Consider the following 21,507-nt stretch of genomic DNA (forward strand, 5'->3'; position numbering starts at 1 on the left):
CCAGGTGAGGCCTCACCAGTGCTGAGTACAGGGGCAGAATCACTTCCCTGGTCCTGCTGGCCACGCTGTTCCTGATACAGGCCAGGATGCCATTGGCCTTCTTGGCCACCTGGGCACACTGCTGGCTCATGTTCAGCCTCCTGTCAATCAGCCTCCTGTCAATAACACAGTACCATCAATACTCTGCTCTGATGATCTAAGGGCACCACAAACCTTCGGGTGCCTGACTTTGGACTATTATAGAGGAGCAGAGATGATGTAGTTGTTCAGCTTCTAACAAGTTTGGTGGGATAGATTTTCCACAAAAGAAAAGAGCTTTAACAGGCAAATCCATAGGTGCCAGTGTGGAGTACTAGTCAGAAAGAGCAAGCTTGGCACAGTTCTTACACAAAAGCTAAAACCCCGCTGCCTATGTGAGTGTATGAGCTCCAGGCTACTGCTGGTCTGTCATTGCAGCCAGGCATCCCAAAGGATCAGACAGCTTTGTATGGACTTCAGAAAGTTTGGGCTCCAGTTCAGGGGTGAGACAATCAGAACTGGCCTCATGACTTCAAAATTGGCCTCATGAGCACCCTGTCCTCACAGGAGTAAGCGATGCCCTTGGAAAGGAGGCACTTATTAGACAGGGTTAATCAAAACTACTGAAAGTTAATTCTGGGCAGATTTGGAGAGGGATATTTAGGGCTTGGGTAAAATGATGTAAAAATTTTCTACTGTTTATGTTGGATCAGTTCATCAGCACTGAACTGATTGTGTATCAACTCTGACATCACTGGTATTTCCCAGCAGTCTGACAGTGTAAGGGCTTTTCATCCTCTGGAGATGCTGGGGAAGAGCCGCTATGTTCAAAACCACCTCGTTTCTCCAACTAAATTAACTTTTAACCGCAGATAAATCCTAGTTTTGTTACGTTGGTCCTCTTTTCCAGTAATCCTCAGGTTCAAAGCAGTTTACCTGATGAATCTATGTCTGCACTGTGTGGTTAAGTGAAAGTATGTGCTGGAGGAGACCACTTTGATTTCAGCCCTTCCTAGATCTGATCACCAGGAAAAGAAGGAAACTTGATCTCCCCTCATCCTTATCCTCCACCTCCACTTGAAGCTCTCTTTGCTACGCTGCATTGGTCCTTCCATGAGAGAAATGAGGGTGTGTGGAGAAGCAGTCCAAGCATTCTTACTCCTTTTGGATCATTTTGCAGTAGCATTTTCAAGTCGGAATCATCCCACATTTGTCTTCCAAGTTAGAAATGAGATAAAACAGAGTTTAATTTTTTGTTTGTTTCTGGAACATATTAATTGGAAGGCAGAGGGTGTCTTTTCACTTTCCACACTGCCCATGCATGAAGGTACACCAGCTGAACCACGACATATCTGTCCCTGAGCCAGGGGTGTTCCAGTTTAAAGAGGATCAGTCACTTCAGGTTAGAGGAGACAGTGGATTTTCCTGCTTCTAAGAGAATTTCCCTCATGTCTCTCCTTCCTTGTTTGCTACTACTCCAATAGTGCCAAAAGGACTTAATCCTGGGGACTTAATAAAATAACTTCTGACAAATGGAAGACTTAATCTCTGGAATAGGCTGGACACTGTATGCAGTGACAAGTGTTTGAAAATATTTCATGGGTAGAAGATATTCCTGCCTTGCCTTTTAAATAGAAGCCATCCCCTCTTTTTTGACACACTGAGCAATACACGTGGCATCCTAAATCTGTTCTGCCGACCGAGCCCAGGCTCTTTAAAAATACACAGTAAGATTTTAATGCAGCTCATCACATTATACAGAACCAGACATCCTGCTTAGTCTTCAAACACTCAATATTCCCCATGCACAGCCCACATGCAACTGCTCCTGTCTAACTACATGGAATGACAACCTCCCATTGGCTCCTTTCCTTTGACACTCCAGCACAGCCTTTGCTGGCTGAGCTCCGAAGTAGGACGCGCCGCTTGCCAGCTCTAAAAACTGCAAGCGTTTCTGTTCACAATGTCTTTGGCTGCTTAAACTGCACCAAAAATACAGTATTTTAATCTTCTTCCTGGAAAGCTAGTCTTCCCAGTCCGAAGAAACTTGCCTGCAGATGCGAATTCAGTGTCAGCTTTTTGGATGGTTGCAGCAAGCAGCGTCATTCGTGTGTCAGCGCTGGAAGACAGGAGTGTGTTTTGCTGAACTTCCAGATGAGTTTCATGTGTCCTCCTGTTGGATAAGTATCATTTTCACCAGTATCAGAAAGGCCCAGCAGCATTCCATGCTATTCCCTGTGCAAGAGCAAGAGGAACACTGCATGGTCAGGGGTCTGAGCTGACAAGACCCAATGGATGGCAAAGGGAAGAGTCGCATTCCTGGTGAACTGTGTGTGACACAGTCAGATCCTAAGGGTCAGAAATCCTGATCCTGCACTCCAGAAATCATGACACTGGCTCCAGAAGCATTAGAATGATAAAAGAGGGGTCTGTATTTATTGTTTCCTAGGTTTTCTTGGTTATTTGGAGCTTTTAGGAGGTACTCTGTCACATTCTCAGCATTTTTCTGAAGCTTTGACAAGAGGCACTTTGCATCAAGTGATTCCTGTGAAACCAAGGATGGCTCTGCAGTTACCTGAAAACACAGCAGAATTTCATCTTTGCTTCAGAAAGTAAAATAATAATGACTTCCACATGCTGCTAGAGAGTTGAGGCTGTAAGAAAGACATCAAGGAGCATTACTGCTCCTACCCAATCCTGAGGGCGAGCACCACTGAGAATGGCAGATGGCAAATCCTGAGACAGCTCCAACTGGTGATAAGGCTGCCAGGAGGGGTACAGGGATGGGGGCTGAGGGAACAGGAACAAGAGCAGGGGTAAAATAAGCAGAGGTGACTGGACATGAGAAGAGGCACAAATATAAGGAGATTAAGGGCAGGGGAAAACTACACTGTCTCCTCCCTTCCCTTGTATCTTGGTTTCTACTGGAGCAAAGCTGGACAAAGATCTGTGCATATTATTTAAATGTCCCATAGGAAGCCCTGCTCCTCACAGCCACTCTGCTCAGGAACAAAGTGAAAAGCAGATCTGTCTTCCCTGGAATCAAGCTGGAAGTCCTGGGGTGCAACAGGGGAACGCAGCCCACCCCAGCTCTCCTTTATCACGGTGCTTTCCAGACATTCCTTGAGAAGAAACTGAGAGTCCTTTAGAAAAAGTCTGTGTTTTGAGGGTAGGGACAACATGGCAACACTTCTCTGCTCAACAAAAAACTCAGAGTATCATCTTTCCCATCTAATTTGCTTCAGACCGAAAACTAACAGAGCTGGTAAGATCTGAGCAGTATTACCTTCCCACAGGAACTTAATCTTAAATGTCTTAAATCCATAGTTTGGCACTTCTGGAAATGGCCTGGTTTTCCAATGTGTGGAACAACTGCCTCCACAAGCAACTCAGTCCTTAGGAATATCTGCTTATCTAATCACCTGAACTGGTATCATGATGCCTCTGGGAAACTTGTTCTTCAGTTTTTAAGTGCAGCAACTCATTATTTCACCCTGTGAAAGGCACTGGGTGGCATAAAGCTTTAAGTATAAACTTCACAGGTTTCTGTTCCCAGAAATTCTCTCAGGAAGAGTGGAAGATCCCTGGGCATAATCTAGGAGCAATCTCATTCAGATCCCCATCAGGCTCTAAGCATCTTCCATTTCCTCATCGACTTCCTCAAAATCCAGACCTTTTCTTAAACTTGCTACAGGTAATCCACAACTAACTGGAATTGCATAAGAGGTAGAACAGATTAAGACAGAGATAAAAATTTAGGAGTTTTGAGAAAGAGATTTCAGAAACTAGACAAAACACAGCCATAAATTCAAAATACACATTAACATACAGGCATGAGTACCTGTGTGTACACATATGTGTCTATATGAGAACAGAATACTATAAACCAGAAGAAAACCATCCCAACAAATAGAGTTTTACTGCCAATACACTGCACTGTAGACCTAAGTGGCCTCACTTCCCGGACTAGGTAGTCCAGAAGTTGTTTCTAACTGTGAAGGACGCAGTTGTAATCCATAACTTTCTTCCTGTTATTAACGAAACACAAAAGCTGAGAGAGGAGAGACTGGCAGACATGGACCAGAGGAGGGTAAGAGGCATGGAGGAGGTGAATCTGGAATCCCTCCTTGTCTTCTTATGCCAGGAGGAACCAGACAGGGAAGCTGACTGCAGGACAGGCTGTTATCAACTCTCATGATTTGGAAAGTTGCATAATTATTTTTTAAATGTAAAGATAAATCTTTGTGACTCGTGTACTTGCAGAAGACTGAATGATCTTTTGAAGGCTAAAAGAGGGCAGCATCTCCCAGTGTGATGGAGCATGGTCAAATAAATCCTACTGAGGACAAATATCTGGATATCTTCTTTGAGGTTTAACCATTCATGTCCTACTTTGTCTCCCAGCAGCAAAGCACAACATCCTTTCCCAAGCCACTTGAGGCTTTGAGTCCTATAATGCAATGCCTTTGGAGACCTGAGCAATGCAGAAGAGAGAGAGAGCACTGAACAATTTAAAGTTAAAGTAAATCTAGACAGATGTACTGCCAGCAGGACGACAGACACAGGAAATGTCTTGGTCCATGGAAAAGCAAATCAAACAATGATTATTCCCTTTCTCCCTAAGATATCATTAAAACTCTCTCTGTCAGTGCAAAGGGATCCCCAAGCAAACATGATACACGGCTGATTGCAGGGACAATGTCACTTCTGGAGACTCAGGGGCAGCAGGGCACCAGCAGTTCAGAAACCCCTCTGCCACAACCAGATACAGGTTATTCACTAAATACGAACAAGGCTGCTGCAGGGATGTAGTTCAGGTAAATATTTGGACCATCCCTCTGTGTGTTAAGGCCTTCTGTTTCCTCTGCAACTGCTTGTATGTCAATGAATGACTCTGGCCCCTTTGTATTTTTCACAAACCAACTTTAAATCACAGTTAATAAAGGTATCTGTTTCTCTCAATCATTTCATTTTACTCAGAGGAGGCAGATATGACATAGTATCCCTTTCAATAGCTGCTTGGAGAGTTGCTCATACAAAAGAAAGGGCAGAGTAAGCACTGCCTAATCAAATTTCTCCTGTAATTTTAGCTCTCAGGGATCTTTTTTTCAGCAATGTGTAACTGTCATTTTAGCCTACAAGAAGCAGACATTTTCCTCCACCATGGAGTAATGTAGGGACCCTTGAGATAACAGCAGACACAGACCTGAGCCATGAAAACCCCACATCGGTTTAATACTATAATGTAACATAAAACGTAACATATAGCGACTGTAACGTAATAGTGCAGCTGTATTAGAAATCCCCATCTGACCGATTAGAAACACTCATGCTGCTTTCGTTTCATGCCCTGCGGCCAGTCTGTAGCACCGGGGCGGTATAAAACCCAGCTGAGCGGAGAAGTTGAACTGTCCATGCAAGCGGATCTCGGCACAGCCCAGCTCCCTTTCGCCGGCGCAGCTCCAGCTGCCCATGCTCACAGCCCGCGCTTTTCTGCTCGAAACTAAAAGTGGCGAGAGACTCCAGCGGGGACAGACCCCTGCCGAGCCTCGGGCTCCCCCAGGGCGCCGCTCCCGCTCCCCACCGGCGCTCGGAGGGAGCGGACACCCCGCACGCCCGTGGAGCGAGGGCGGTGCCTGCGGGCGGCCGCTGCCCGGGGGAGGAGATGCCGGGGAGGGCACGTCGGGCTGGGAGGAGATGCCGGGCGAGAGGGGAGGGCGCTCCATCCCTCCCTCTGTCCCAGACGGCGGGGCTGTGGCGGCGCGGGCGGGATGTGGGCAGCGGCCCCTCTGCTGCTCCTGCTCCTGCTCCTGCTCCTGCTCCTGCTGCCGCTGTCGCTGGCGCGGCGGTGGCGGCGCGGGGCGGCGCGGCTGGAGCCGGCCGGGCGGGCCGTGCTCATCACGGGCTGTGACAGCGGCTTCGGGCACCTGCTGGCGCTCCGCCTGCACCGCCTGGGCTTCACCGTGTTCGCCGGCTGCCTCTGCCCCGGCGGGGACGGGGCGCGGCGGCTGCAGCGGGAGGCGGCGGCCGAGCCCGGCCGGCTGCGAGTCCTGCGGCTCGATGTGACCCGCGCCCGCGACGTGCGGGAGGCCAAGGAGATGGTGCTCAGCCACCTCCCCGAGAGAGGTGAGGTCGGACGGGGGGACCGGGGCGGCCGCGGGGGGCTCGGAGACCACGGGGTCCCCAAGACGGCGGCTCGGTTCGCCCGGGACTGCTGGACTGGGGAGAGCCGTCGCTGATGGTGCTGATCGCAGTTACCGCTGTGGGTAACAACAACAATACTTTGTGTTAAAAATGCCTCGGTGTGTACACAAACTGGGGCTTGTCCGATTTTTGTGCAGCGGGTGCGATTTTTGTACAGCTTCGGCTTCGCACCAGGAGAGGAACTCCCCGAGCGCAGCGTCCCTGGATCCCCTCTGCAGGTATCCCACGGGAGGGAACGGCAGAGGAAGCGCAGAACAGCTGTGCAGGCGTGGAGGGGTGGGAACGTGATGGATTTCTGGGCAAGACTTGTGGAAAGAGGAAATAAGTAGAGGAAATGCAGCGAGGGCAGCGGCCGTGCCATACCAGAGCAGCTGCTTCTCGGAGCCACTTGAGGTTGGCCAGGCTAGTCCCTGGAAGGGTTACTGAAAGGGAAATCTGTCGATTACACACCCTGCAGGGAGAGTGCACCCCGGGGAATGGATAGATTTAGCTTCAGAATAATTGCAGACAACCTAAATCCTGGGTTATCCCTTCAGAACACGTGACGCGGCGCAGGTGATGGGGCCACAGAACCTCCTTTCCCGCTGGGGCTGCAGGGCGAGAGCCACCCAGGGTGATTCCGGGGATCACTTGGCGCAGAGCACGTTCCTCAGGCTGTTTCCCTCAGAATTACAGACAAATACTTCCTGCTCACGCAGGGCATAAAAGTGGAGAATAAAGCACGCAGAGCAGTAATGAAATGCAAGGCCTCTGCCCGCCTGGCTCATTTGCACATTGGGAAGGGGATGAAATGAGAAGTGAAGTAAGGCGCCGCTCCTTAAGTGCGTGTATTTATGGTTGATCTTGACCTTATCTGATTAAGAGTAAGAGGCCTCCCCTCTCAGGCTTTTTGTCAACCTGCAGACACAACACAGATGACTCACAAAAGCCCTTACAGGCTCCATGGGGACCGGGTCACCTGAAACTCTGGGTTTGAGATGATTTATCCTGTAATTCTGGCAGCCTGTGCTGTGTCATGTTCACACGCAGTGTCATGTTCACGCTGTCCTGCAGACCCTGGAATCCACAGTTCAGGACTAACTTGCTGGTAGAGCAGAAATCCAAACTACTGGTAACACACCTAGCTGGATATTCTGCCACTTCACGGTTTGTTTCCCTATAAATATTTGTTCTATTCTGAGCTGTGAAATTATGTCAATCTGAAAGGATGACAGATCAATTTGGTGGTATGTAGCTCATTCTCTAGAGTCAAGTAACTGTTGCTCCATGAAACTGCTGGCCCTGGTGCCTTCCTTTTTCTTTATTTGTTTTTATGGCTTGTGCACCCATGGAGATGAATTTCTAAAGTATTTAGAGTCCTTTCTTGCTTAGAAAGAAGAAAGTTCGTGCACATTAAAGTCAATATGAAGTAGACCAGGCCTTTGGAGCATGTTGATTTGCAACTCTCTTAGGCTCTACAGCAAACCTCAGAATTTTTCTGATTTTCTTCTGTTGCAGACAGGAATTCTCCTCCTTTTCTTGCCTGTTGTGAGTGGGTGATATGTAGCTAGCTGGAAGGGAGGGATATTAGTTTTAGTCCTACCTCCTACTCCAAGATTATTAAGTACTGTCTTCCACTTAATTAAGATTTTACATTCATGGAATTCAGCCATGGTACAATATTTTAGCCCAGATTCCCTATACAGATAGACTCATCCTTGCAATGAAGACAACCACAGCATAATATTCCATATGAAGGATGGTGACTCATGAATGTACATAAATAAAACTCAGGAGTCTCATCTGGCCTGCTACCACCCTGCATTGCCACGGACTGAGGGGGTTGTTCCCTCTCTTCATTTTTCACTGGGAACATGGCAAATCACACTTCTCTTCCTTTGGCTAGTGTCCTTTAGTATGGGTTTGGAATCTCGGGAGAGAGCCCATCATTTTCACATGGGCTCAGGTTTAGATGAGAAGCTCCAAAGATCGGTGATCCCAAGTATACCTGTCAGAGTTTAGGGAGTCTGGCCTAATTCAGGTATTAGCTGTGTGTTGGCATGTGCACAGAAACAGCCTAATTTTCAAAAGCTTTTGCAAGCATACAGCTCGACTGACTTGAATAGGAGCAGGACTTTTAAGAGTTTCTGGAAAAACATCAGGTACATTTTTGGCCTAAAAAAGGACTTTGGATATGTGCCTTTTGATCAGCATGTCACGAAGTAGAAATTCTTGGGGAGCTTATGTGAGAGCTACTGTCCTTCTCCTGAAAGCCTCACTAATCTTAAGTTTGGTTTCCTAAAGTGGTTCTTTAGATTCGTGGCGGTATCTTTTAATCTTTGTCCTTGGGATCCATTTTTCCAACACAGAGATCAGTGGAAATCTCTTTGACATCCTGCTTTCTGACGTCCAGTCCCGCTTCCCAGTTTATTTATTCCCTGCCTGCGTAGCATAGTCTAACACCCCTCTTTCTAAACTGGGCTTGGAATGAGTTCTGTTTTGACAGTCTGACACACCAAACATCAGCTGCTTTTTCCTAAAGTGTCTGTGCATGGACACTGAGGAAATGAAACATCTCCCTCCTTCAGCTGTTTGATTCTTGTGCCTTGGCCTTCTGGATTTCCATCTGTATTTCTTAGGTTACCTGAGCTGCTTTTGTCTAAGCAAATATACAATATATTTTGTATGCACATTTACAGCACTGATTTTTACCACAAACATTTCAGAAAAGAAAGACCAAAGCAGATTCAAGTACCCTGAGTACGGAGCTGGGCAGGTTGTTTCTTAAGAGGTAGGAAATATTCTGAGAAAGTGGAATAAGGGAATAATGAACTGTTTGTTATTTGGGTCAAATTTTGAGAATTGATTCAACTAAACAAAGTGGCAGGAAAAATTCTGGAAAATATCAGAACATTTCCCATTCAGGAATGCCAAAACATTCAAAGAAACAATACGTTTTGCTTGAGGGCAAACAAAATGTTTTGAGCTGACCCTGAGCAAAATGTGTTTTTATGTTTTACTTAATCTTCTGTTCATAAAATCTGTTTCAGTTTAACTCAGGCCAGCTTTTCTCCCCTCTTGGGATTTGGCCACCGTGGAGAAGGAAGGGGCCATTATTCTGTGAACTCTGTTCATAGACACAGGCTGGGCCCAACACTGACCACCTGGAGGCTTTGAAGCACAGGAGGCTGGAGAGAAAACTTAAGCCTTGCAAGCTAAATTCTGCGGTTCACAGTTCAGAGGAAGAAAATCAATTGTCTGAAGTTCAATGGCTGTGTTTCCGAAGTCCTAATGAATTCAGGGATATCTGGAGCAAGTGTTCTTGCTGTGCTGCACAGGGCGCAGTGGCAGAAGGAAAATAACTTTTTTAATTAGAAAAGGTAAAGCTGAAGATATCAGGGAATAGCTTTTACAGTGATGCCAGGCTTTAGTTTGTGTTGTGTTAGAGTTATGTAAAAATAACCCTGAGTACAGAGACCTCCAGCCTTGAGCAGACACAGATGGGATGTGCAGCAACTCGATCCATCTGCAGATCGGATCATGTGCAAGTAAAAAATATTGACAATTAGCTTTCACAGAGGACTCTAATCCATTGATCTTGAAGCATTTTACTGGGAGGTAAGTCCCATGAGGCTGGTTCTGTTTTAAGAAGGAGAAATAAAGCCAGAAAATGATGGAAAGGTCTGGAGCAACAGGACAATGGTAGGGGGGAAGAAGGAAGTGTAAGGTGCCCAATTCCAGTGGCCAATGTTTTGGTCCATTTCCTCTCCTCTGTCTGCTAACATTTGGGGCCATGGAAAAGAAGCGAGTACAGACAAAACTGCTGCATTACTAGGACATCAGTCCATCTGTATCTAAAGTTACAAGAGAGGTACAGTGTCCAGGATTGCTGTGTGACAGGCTGCTGAATAGTGATTTAGTCTCTTTGCAGGACAGAGTTATCCAAGTTCTGGCTGGTAGATTCCTGATCTTGAGCGTTTTGCTCTGCAAATGAGATGTTCACTAAAAGAACTTTGTTTCTTTCTCTATTTAAACACCAATTTGAATAGGTAATAAAATAGTGTATATATGTTAGAAAAGCTTACAGAGGTCTGCTTTACAGACTAATTCCAAAAATTTTGTTTCAGCTATTGTTGTGAGTGAAATCTGGTATTGGCAGTTCTTGGCAGGGCTCTGGAAGGACCAAGATACCACGGAATCATTGCACTAGTTTTGTCAGAGGAGATTAGAAAGAATAGGATTCAGCCCAAGCGTTTCTGCAGTGCCTTCTCCTGGGTGATCAAATGTCCCCTGAGAATAACTCTGCTACCACAGGTCCAGGAGGCTCCAGCTGGGTAAGCATCACACCTCTGCCCAGACTCTGTGTCCAGAGGAAGGCAGAGAGGCACTGAGGGCCGCTCTGCCCCCCAGGAAACCCAGGCTGAGAGATCTGTAGAAGGCATGGCAAAACAATCCTTTGCCTCAGACACACACATAAGAATTGTTTGAAGGAAATGCATGAGCCAATTGTCAAGGCTGGCAGAACTAAGCTGCAAATGCAGCTGTTTCAGTGCAGGTCAGGCTGCCCTGGGTACTCCTTACTTATGCTGCTGGTCACCCCAGAAACGCTGCCAGTCAGGATTTGAGGATGGAAACAGAAATGTTTTCAAAACTGTGCATCTACAGATCTGTGCATGGAAAGTCAGCATGGCTTGATCAGCATTTAGGCAGATTTAGGCAGCATGTCAGCTCCAACCTGAGCAGTCCTCACTTCAACAGACAGGCATTTCCAGCAGCTGAGCTTGTTAACGCTGTGCAGGGCTCACATGAAATGTGCTGTGGCTTTGGGCTAAAGGGCTTCAAACTTTCTGTCACAGAGTTCTGTCAGAACAAGCTTTGCTGCCAATAAATCTCTGCTTGTAAACGCTGAAATCTTACTGCGTTTGAAAGGGTGGGGCTCCTTAGCACCAAAACCTGTCCTTATGTGGGTAATAAAGTTGTTTAAGAGTACAAAATTTAAAAAACACTGTAGCCACTGACCTTGCTTGCTTACCCAATGCTGCACCCATGTACCTGATTCTGGCTGATTTCAGAAGGAATCAAAGCTCAAATCCTAGAAAAGGATCCAAGACTTAGGCTCCTAAATTAGTCGGTCACTTTGAAAATAGTACCCCTTAGCCTTTAGACTGCTTAATATAATTTTCACAAAGCTGCTCATAGCACACAGTGGGATTAAAGTAATTAAAATATCATGGCACACCACACTGTCAGTAAGATTTAGCCTCCCAGATCATATTAGTCATAAATAACTTAAGATGACTATAAAGTGAGCGATTATTAAATAGCACTGAGACTTATATGAAAGGTGTCCCTGCCCATGGCAGGGTGGTGGAACTAGGTGATCTTTAAGGATCCTTCCAACTCAAACCATTCCATGTAGTCCAGATAATGGCCACAATTGCATTCCTTCATCAAACAAAACACACCTGCGCTTACAAGCAGAAAAGACAAAAACATAACACAACTATATGGTTGTTTCCAAGGGTCCAAATCACCAGAGTTGCTTTGTTTTCTAGTGGTGGTTGTTTCTCAGTTAAAGATGCTCGTTGAGACCTTTCTCTTCCACAGGTTTCTGGGGGCTTGTCAACAATGCAGGAATATCAACTTTTGGTGAGACAGGGTGGCTGTCTATGGAGACATATGAAAAATTTGCAGATGTGAATCTCCTTGGGAGCATCAGGACAACCCTGGAATTTCTTCCCCTTCTAAGGAAATACAAGGGTAATGCTAATCCACTGTTATTTAGAGTTGTAGAATAATTAGCTTACTATAATCAGGGTAATGTAGCATCTATAAAAGCAGCTTTAATTGTCTCTCATTGAACTGAAATGACAGCCTCCTTCTGTGTGGCCTGAAAGAGCAACTTGATCCTGAAAAGAGGGTAAAGTCATAAGGGTAAAAAATATCCTTAAAGATTCTGTCTTTGCAGTACATAGAAGTATTTACAAATAAGGATTTATCTCAGTGTTTGATTCAAAAAAAGAGATGAAAAATGTTTGCAGGAGATCACTAAGCCCAGGCAAGACTTTGTAAGCACTGACAATGAGAAAACACAAAGATCCAATGAACTGCTTAATGTTATTACTTAGGCTTTACTATTTTACTGTTTGGCAATTAGGAGAGAAAGGATGACCCTGCAGAGGTGAACTAGAGACATCCAGCTTCCAGTTCCAGGTCTAACAAGATCCTCTCTGTGACCTGGGGCGGGAGACTTCAAGTATGTGAAACAATGTCATACACAGAGACACACAGGTATCCAGTGGGATAAATGCATTTGCACGGGCCTGCACACTCGTGGGCTTTATCCTTTCTTCTGAGAAGAAATGGTTTCATAACCCTCTCCAGCATGGCAGCACACCTCAATTGCTTTGCAGTTTGTTCCCTACCTGTCCCCATCTGTATTTGGGAAAGTGGATACCCTTTTCCTTTCTCCCACTGTTGCTTAGCTCGTGTGTGTCAGCTGTAAGAGATGAGGATTTGTGCTCTATGTGTGCAGCATCAGGCACAGGAAGGGCTGAGTTTCACCTGGAAGCCCCAGATGTCACTGCTACACAAACTGTTGGTAAGATAAAAGCATCCTCTTTTCTTTCTGGCTACTCTGCTTCTTTGTGCTTGGTTGCCTTTGGTTAATGATATTCTGACACAAGAAGAAAGAAGCCTTTAAATACTGCGAGCTGGATGTGTTTTTGTAAAAGAATGTGCTATTGTATATACCCAGTGAGTGTGTTATGTGGCCATTACACAGGGAGACATCCCTTTTTTTCCTGTGATGTCCTGCTTACTGCTAAAACTCTGTGATGCTGATCCACCAGAGGCATTTCTCTGACTTCCTGAATTGCACAGGGTTACTTTGAAGCAAAGGGGACTAATTGTGTATATGATATTAAGTACATGCATAAAATTTTAGAAGATTGAGGACTGGATGGCTGCACATACACAGCACCTTAGCTCAGAGGAGCACTCTGCATCTCACCCCTGGCTGACAATGCTGCCTTGATTAACTGCCTGCACTCCATTTTCAAGTACCATCAAGTACCAGGAGAGGAGACCAGGGTACTCTTAGGGAAAAACCCAAGGTTTCCTGTCTCCTTCTTTGCAGGAACAGCCAGGACAGCTAAAGCTCACGTTCTTGGGGGCAGCAAGTGACCTCTCCAAATGAAAAGCCTGAATTACAAATGTTAGTGTGTTCTCCTGGAAAAGCTGGGTTTCAGTTACCTGAGGCAAAGAGAGAAGAAAAATGATGTGTCTCCCATCCTGGATGTGGGCCCTAAATAACTTGGCTACTGGACAAAGGAGGCAGAGGCTGTTCTACCATCACTCATCCTGAAGGAAGGGGCTTGCTGCCATTTTAGGATGGGCAGCTATTCTAAGAAAAACTTCAAGATTATTAGTACCTGTAAAGAGAGGTATTGCCCTCTAGCCTAGAACTTAAGCATCCTACCCTGAGAGGAGCAACATTTCCCCTTATCTTTTCCAGCCTGCCAAGTCAGCTCATGCAACATCTTGATCAGCAAGCTGGTAGTTCTTTTCCTCTTACTGAGTGTAAGATTTATTCAGGACACTATGTAGGAAGGCAGGGAACCTAATTCAGAATGACAGATTTCACAGCATTCCCGTGACACCCTTTTGATATCCCACAGCCCTATTCCTTTTGGTCGGACCTGGGGCCCAGATGTATCTGCCCAGATGTGGCAGCAACAGGAGTGCAGCTCTGTTCTCTGCATTGTTAGAGACAAGGCCACCTTCTGCCTCACCTCTGGTGTTTATATATCCACATTCACACATTCCTTACTCTATGGTATGACTGTGTGACAGAAGTTGACAAGTAAACAATGGAAATGAAGCACAACCCAGTGCTTCAGATCAGAAATCTCTGCTATTAAAGTCATGCCTGCGCTCAGCAGGAGCTATAAAGGGGGAAAAGCAGCACAGATCAGGGAAATTATAGCAGAACAGTGTAATGCTGCACACATTTTGTCAAGTCACATTTCCTTGGTGAGGCTTATCAGTGTTCAGTCTGACTTTGTGTGCACAGTTATAAAGCCGTGTCTCAGTGCACAGACATCATTAGCACAGGAAAAATGGTATTAGTAACCATATATCCAGCTCAGGGCAAACCATCTACTCCTCTCCTCTCCTTTGCAGTCTTCTTCTTACTAGCACAGTGGTTTATTACTACTTTTCAGTCTAAAGATTTTAGGGGACTGCTTTGTTTCCACCTTTTCCACCCTGTCTCAGACTCAGAAGGAATAAGCAGCACGCTGGGAGTGTGTTAAACTTTGCCTGGTCCAGCATCTGTCACTAGATGGAAGGAGGGCAGATTTTTGTGTGAAGTTCTCTGCCTACAGAGCTGAGTGCACTTCTGTGCTGGGGACCAAACACCTACACTGCCCAGCTTTGGCATACTCTGCAGTAAAGCAGCCTCATAAATACCACAGAATTAGCAGCTCAAAGCCTGAGGTAAACCAATTCCACGTTAAAGACTGAGAGCAAAGTTATGTGACTTGAACTATTTTCTTTCCAGGACGTATTGTTTTCATGTCCAGCATCATTGCTTATTTTACTCTGGGAAATGGCATTTATTCCATGACCAAGGCAGCAATTGAAAAATTCTGTGATGCTCTAAGACTGGAAATGAAGAAGTTTGGTGTCCAGGTAAGTGATGTAACAAGTACCTTGAGTCAAACTCCATGCTATTTCTAATACTCATTTTCATATGAGAAAGACCCATCCCCAAACCAGCACAAGGTGGAAATTTTGGCCAAGGGAACAAGTGTATGCAAAATAACATCCAATCTTGTGCAAAGTAAGCTCCGTGCATCCAAAGTGTCAAAGATAAAATCAGAACTGAATCCATGGGTGCAGCTTCCCTTTGGAAAGAGGTGGTTTCTCTGTGGCTTAGCTGGAAATCACTAAGAACAGTGGGCCTGGGTGATGTTTGCAGTTCTGAGAAGCTGTGGGACAGCAGGTTTGTGTGCCAACACTGGAACTTGCACATTTTTTCCACATTCTCTACAGTGGAGAAACTTCCTGACACAGGCCTGCCTGAGCAGTGCCATATTCCATACAGAGCTTGTAACAGCACCAAATAACTCAAATGTTCCCTGGGGTGGCTGCAGGAGCAAAGAGCCCAGACCCTGAGTGCTGTGCAGAGAGAGGAGGGGGCTTGTCACCTGCCTGAGGGGTTCCTTCTCTTCTCTTACAACATCAGTGCTTAAAAGCTCCTTCCTTTTTGTGAGAACAGCAAGAGGCATTATTGTGCAGAGTAATTATGTTTTTATTCTCTTAACCTAAGAGGCTCTAAGAGTGCTCTTAGTGCCCTGCCTAAGCAACACTGATAGTCAAACTTGAAGCTTAGATCACTAAGTAGCTTCACTAGGCTTTTTCCTTGGAGTCACTCTACTGTTGAAACACTCAAACCCTAAAAGTCTTCCCTGGAGGGTTTACATTGGTGCTCTCTTTACATACACAGATTTACAGCATTGTTCAGAAGCTTTGTGTTGGGAAAAAATTACAGCTATGCACCTATTAACCACTCCTGTTGGATAAATACAAAATGCTATAAAATGCTATAAAATGCGAGTGATTTTATAGATCCTAATACCCCACAGCATGATGAGGATTTCAACTGATTAGCTGAGGATAATCTCAAATGCATGGAAGAGCTTAGTTTAACAAGTTAGCTACTTCAGTAGTTTTGGGATTTTTACTGTTCCCCTCCTTGGAACAGTCCCAGCACACAGAGTGAGCCAGGCTGACAAACATTTCCAGAACGTCCGTGAGAGTTATTTTTCTGTTTCTCGCTGTATGCAAGATGCTGGCTGGCATTTGCCTGAGAACCTACCCTGTGGAGAGTCTTCAAAATACACAGTCCTGCTTCCCTGTGCTCCCTTCCCCTGCTCTGTTGTCCCCTCTGTCCTTTCAGGAGAAAGCTGCACAGAGGTGACAAGGAACAGATGGAGCTATGGCTGAACTGTGGCCATGCAAGCTGGCTGCCTACAGCAATCAAAGTACTTGTCTTCTGTTAGAAAGGCTACAGAAAATCAAGGAATGGAAAAAAATACCATCTCTCCTTCTCTTCTAGCCAACTCAAAAAAAGGGAAGTTTTTACACCCCCTTTGTTTACAATAAATGTGGGGAGCTTGCTATTGGCATTAATTTGGTTAATAACAGATACTTCTCTAAATAGCACCAGAAGGGAAGATTCCTAAAGATGTCCTGGGACAAACCTACCCGAGGCAGCCTAAGCTGCCCCAGCTGTGCACACCATTTCTCTGCTGGAGTTTGTCCTGCTCCCCATGAATAGGATCTGCCCCCAATCCTTCAGATGTGCTCTGCAGGCTGAGAGCAGCCCCTTGCCAGCACTGACACACAGGTGGGAGCTGTGGTAGATGAGCTGGGTGGCAGATTGGAGACATTAAGGTTTTACGTGACCACAGACTTCCCAGAGAGCGCCTGTCACATCCCCAAGTCTCCTACACAGCTCAGCACTGGTTTTCCTCACCTTGTGTTACGCTCTGTAGAAATCAGGTCAGTCAAATGCCATGGAGCTTTTAATGCTGCATATCTACAAATAGTTTGAACAAGCCTGCTGCTAACTGAGGGAAGGCATGGATACTGTGAGTGCTCAGCCTGCTCCGAAATTCCCCAGAAGCCTCAGAAACAACACACACAAGGAAAACAGGCAGAGCAGCAAAGGACCTGTGTGCTCTCAGTTTAAATCTACATGTGCACAAACCCACAGAAATTTGCTGACAGCTTCAGTGAAAGGCAGACCAGGAGCTTTGGTTCCCCCTGTACTTGGCTGACAAGACCTAGTTTACTTTTAATTACACCTACTTGGGGAAAACAGCACTTCTTTCCCCAGGACCTTCTAATTTTTTTTGACATCTCCTTTTGTCCCAAATTGGGTCAAAAAAATTATCAATTTCAAGATTCTCCACTGAGGGAAAAATCCAAAGTATTCCACTTCGGAGACATCAAAGTCATACTGAAATGCTTTGTCTCAGTATTGTCAAAACATTTATACCATTAAGCGTTCTATAAAAATCAAAGATGCACTATTGCATTCTGTGAGGGTGTGCTGAGTAGTCAAAACAAGAACATTAACATCAGAGTGAAATGAGGAAGTCAGAATAAAGCACCTCTGCAATCTTAAACGTTTCACAGGAATACATTTTGATTTCAGTCAAGTTTCAAAGGTTAAAATTTCAACAAAGCAGCATTTTCCAGAAGAAGTCTGCCTGCAGAAAGCTTTTGATCTGTTTCACTGACTGTGGGATTTAATTGCATTCACAATGACTGATTGCATCTTGCTAAGTTTTACATCTTGCTCCCAGGTCTGTATTATTCAGCCAGGAAATTACGCGCGCTCCACAAGGATCCAGCCACCGGTCAGCGCCGAGGAGATTTGGAGCGAACTCAGCGAGGAGGAAAAGGCTGTTTACAACAAGGAGTACGTTCAGGAGCGGGCAAACTTTTTCAACAGCATTCTCAGTGAAGGAAGCACTAATGGCCACGAGGTTGTGGATGCCATGGTAGATGCTTTAACATCTCCTGCACCCAAAGCACGTTACATGGTGGCAAAGCTGAAGGAAAAGGCACTGGTGTTTGTGTGTGCTTTATTCCCCACTGTTGTGATGGATTCTGTTTTGTCTTATGCTCTGAGTAAAGTAAAACTTGCATAGCCTACTTGGGTGAGGCAGTTTTCAAAATGTGAAATTCAGAGCTGAATTTAATGCCCCCAGGCATTATAATGACACCAATTAAGCAATACAGGCTTTGGAGGGTCTCCCTAGTCAAAACTGTCACTGATTCACAGGGGAAAAAATGTACAGGACCCTCCCTGTGTAAAATCAAATCATTTGTCTAGGTAACTTTATCTCTCCTGTGTGGGAAAAAAAAAGGCCACTTGCACTGCTTTAGATATTGCCTAGAAAATTTAATTCACCTTTTTCTACTGCAATAGCAGGGTGCTGTGTTACAGACACGATGCAGACAAAATGGAGCACATCCTACAGGGCAACTGTACACCTGAAGTCATTCCAGCAGAGATGAAAAGACCTTAGTTGTAGAAACTTGAGCAGCCATTTATTTAGAGGTGATAGGGAGAGGTTATGGAAAAGTTAGGAATAAGCAATGGACCCTGAAATACTTTGAATGGAGTTAAGGGGCTGTAGCCAAAGTGTCAAAGCTCTGAGCAACCTGGTCTAGGGAAATGTGTCCCTGCCCCTGGCAAGGGGGTTGGAAATAGATGATCTTTAAGGTCCCTTCCAACCCAAACCATTCTATGATACTATAAATAATAAAGTTGTAATATGGGAACAGTGTCTTGGCTAACTACAGTTCAAGCCTTTTTCAGGTTGTTCTGAACAAATCTGTAGCAAAGCCAATATATCAAACACTTCGGAAAATAAGTCGCATATTCCATTTATTTATAAATGAGTATTTAATCCTAAATAAACTCTATCTTTTATCTGATGTCTGGATTAATCAATGTGTTAACCTAAGGTGACAGATATCAGTATTCCTGGAGCTCAGAAAAAACATATTCAGCCTGGAGCTCTGGTTTTGCTACATTATAAGGAATAGGGTCTGATGAAGTATCTATTAACAAGAAGAGGGGAACTTTAGTAACTTTTATCTATGAGAGTGATTGAGCATGGTGGCTTCATTAACAGTCTCCTACTAGTTGTTGTGGGAAAGATTCCTGGTTTACACATACACGGTTTTAAATTTGGCTTGATTGTGGCATGGCACAAAATCCAAGAACTCTGGGACCAAAAGATCCCAGAACAGCTGGAATCAACTGTGGTGACACTGGTAGATACAGGGCAGGAGCGTGGAGCTTCAGCCTCCCCCATGCCAGCTCTCCCATATCAAACCAAAGACTCTGCTCTAAGTTGACATGGTCAACCCTTTTTGGTCTGAACCAGAAATTGCATCCTATACCTGGAAGTCATTCTTAATATGTTAGATTAATTACTGAGAAAAGTTAATGTTCTCCCCAGTGGGTAACTGGGCAGCTAGGATGAGCAAACAGACTGATTATTCCAGGTTTTCTCCTGGTACGCTCAGCAGTGAAACAGCCACTGCACCTGTTGGAGATTGTGGAACATGTTACTTCTCTTTCCAAATGCTGGACCCATCCCTGGAGCTGGCATTGGCAAGAGGACAAGCCTGGGCTCCCAACTGTTCCACAGCAAGATAATCAGATGATTATCATCCCTCTCCTCATTTAACCACAACTGAGCAAGGCCAAGCAAGGGAACAGGAGCAAGGCTTATTCCAACTGAACCAATGGATTTCTTGTATAGGAATTCTCCCTGCTTGACCTCAGGGATTTCAGCAGCCTTACATTACTCTGGAAGCATTGCTTTCATGCTCTTATCTGTTCTTAGTGCAGATTACCCTTCTTCACAACAAGTAGCACTGAACTCCACAAGCAGCTTTGAAACCCAGATGTTTCTCCATCAGGCCCAGGGTACAGGAGCTTCTCTGTGCCTCAAAAACAATGTCACTTCCCATTGCACTGTCTCCCTTCTGTTTACATTTCTAAAAGCTACTGCACTAAGTTGCTCAGAGCCAGCACCACCAGATCTGCCCTGCAGATGCAAAATAACTTCCAACTGAAAACTCCTCCTTTATTTGCTGTGTGCAGGCTGAAGCAAGCGATCAATATTTCAGTAGCCTCCTGTAACATCAGATGAGCAAGGCTCCAGAACATCTATTCTTTCACCTTGAAAACTAAGAACTTGCAGTGCACAGGATTTTAGAGAGGGTACAGTGACAGGCTGGGTGAGAAACGATGGGACAAATAAAGGCAGCTTGTATTTTCATCGCTGTTTAACCCATCAGAGTAGAAGCTAAGTGAAAAATAGCTATAACACTATTTTCTTTCTTCTCTCCCTTCAGCTTTTTAACATGATCTACATATAAAGAACTAATCAAGAGAGAGTCAGAGCTTCAGTTATTAACAGAACAACCCACTGAAAGTCATCTGGAGTCCTCCCACTGAGTTATATGTGTTCCAAGGCACAGCTTTAGACAAGTAAACATGATAAAAAAAAGTAGTGGGAATGATTTTAGAATCCCTGGGCTGAATAGGAAAGAGACCCTCATAGGAAATGGTGATGGAAAAAAAAGTTAATTTTTCCCCTGAAAACAACCACCCCAAAGGAGGCACAGCTTTCCCCCAGGTCTCTTCTCCAAGGACACAGTATCAGGGAGCTAAAAGTTACGTCATCGACTTTCCCTTCTACGCAAAGGTTTATTCCCAAGAGTGCATATTAATTGGTAGAAAGAATGAGCATTGTTTTTGACAGTGAACAATTACAGAAGGACTATAAAGAAGAGCAAACAAGTTAAGCAAAATCAGTTTAGTAGGTTTTGTGTTGATCTGAGTTGATATCAACAACTTCATAGAGTGGCACCAAAACCAGAAACAGTGGAGCCCAGGAAAGACACATATAGCACAAGGTTCTGGGGTGGCTGTGCTGCTGCATGAAACAAAGATCATCCCCAGAAGTTCCTTGTTCTTTCCAGAAGGAGACTATTTCCCTGATTTGAGAGGGTGCAGTTACATCCCCTCCCCAATACAGCTGCACTTCACTCCCAGTACAGTGCCATGGAAGGGCAAGGCAGGGAAGTGTATTGGCTTTTAGCAACACTGACATCCTGATTTCATCTTGTGCTCCCTCAGTGTAACTCACAGTGACCTGAAACAGTCCAAATGACCTTCAGAATTAGCCAAATGTGTAAATTTGTGTCATTCTCCCAAGCTGGCAAATCTGAATGAGGTGGAATGCACCACACAGCAGATTTTTTGCGGTAGCATCAGAATCTGGAGAGCTGGATAACAGTGATAATTACTTGCACAGTAAAAGGCTCAAGTAAAAACTATGCAACCCTCAAGCACAGCTTCCAGCTGAAGTCAGGCCATCATCAGCCCAGCTCCCACTGATGTTAGCAGGACTTCAGTGCCAACCAGCACAAGAGTCCTTGTGGTGCACAGCCTCCCTCCAAAGGTCGGCTGTGGGACATTTGTAACATCCTCGTGCTTTTACAGCCACAGAAAAAACACCCCAGCACAATAAAGACACAGCAACTGAAATGACAGCTATATTGTTCCCCTTGTTCCACAGAGGGACTGTGTAAGTGCTGTCAGTATGGCACCTTCTGCTGGCACCAAACAAAACCTCACAGCCTTTGTATTTCAAATTCTTGGAACCACCTGTTTATCAGTGAAATGTTTTCACATGTAATTCC

General features: G+C 45.1%; 2 protein-coding genes across 5 annotated transcripts in view; one reads left to right on the forward strand and one right to left on the reverse strand.

The window, feature by feature from the left end:
* PAK5 (p21 (RAC1) activated kinase 5) overlaps positions 1-21,507 on the reverse strand; it is a 199,506-nt gene that overhangs the window by 138,465 nt on the left and 39,534 nt on the right. The gene's annotated exons all lie outside the window — the stretch shown is intronic.
* LOC116784328 (D-beta-hydroxybutyrate dehydrogenase, mitochondrial-like) lies at positions 5,790-18,720 on the forward strand. Its single transcript, XM_032682863.1, has 4 exons — positions 5,790-6,144; positions 11,809-11,961; positions 14,765-14,895; positions 17,580-18,720. Exons 1-4 carry the CDS (start codon positions 5,790-5,792, stop codon positions 17,925-17,927), a joined length of 987 nt encoding a protein of 328 aa, XP_032538754.1. The 3' UTR covers positions 17,928-18,720.

Source organism: Chiroxiphia lanceolata, chromosome 3 (assembly GCF_009829145.1).
Source record: "Chiroxiphia lanceolata isolate bChiLan1 chromosome 3, bChiLan1.pri, whole genome shotgun sequence".
NCBI lineage: Eukaryota > Metazoa > Chordata > Aves > Passeriformes > Pipridae > Chiroxiphia > Chiroxiphia lanceolata.

What these genes read in the sequence shown, in the direction of transcription:
- LOC116784328 (XM_032682863.1), top strand. Translation starts at nt 5,790, where the DNA reads ATGTGGGCAGCGGCCCCTCTGCTGCTCCTGCTCCTGCTCCTGCTCCTG. An exon ending in CCTTCTAAGGAAATACAAGG is followed by an intron (nt 11,962 to 14,764) that starts GTAATGCTAATC and finishes TTTTCTTTCCAG; the next exon opens with GACGTATTGTTTTCATGTCC. An exon ending in TGAAGAAGTTTGGTGTCCAG is followed by an intron (nt 14,896 to 17,579) that starts GTAAGTGATGTA and finishes TCTTGCTCCCAG; the next exon opens with GTCTGTATTATTCAGCCAGG.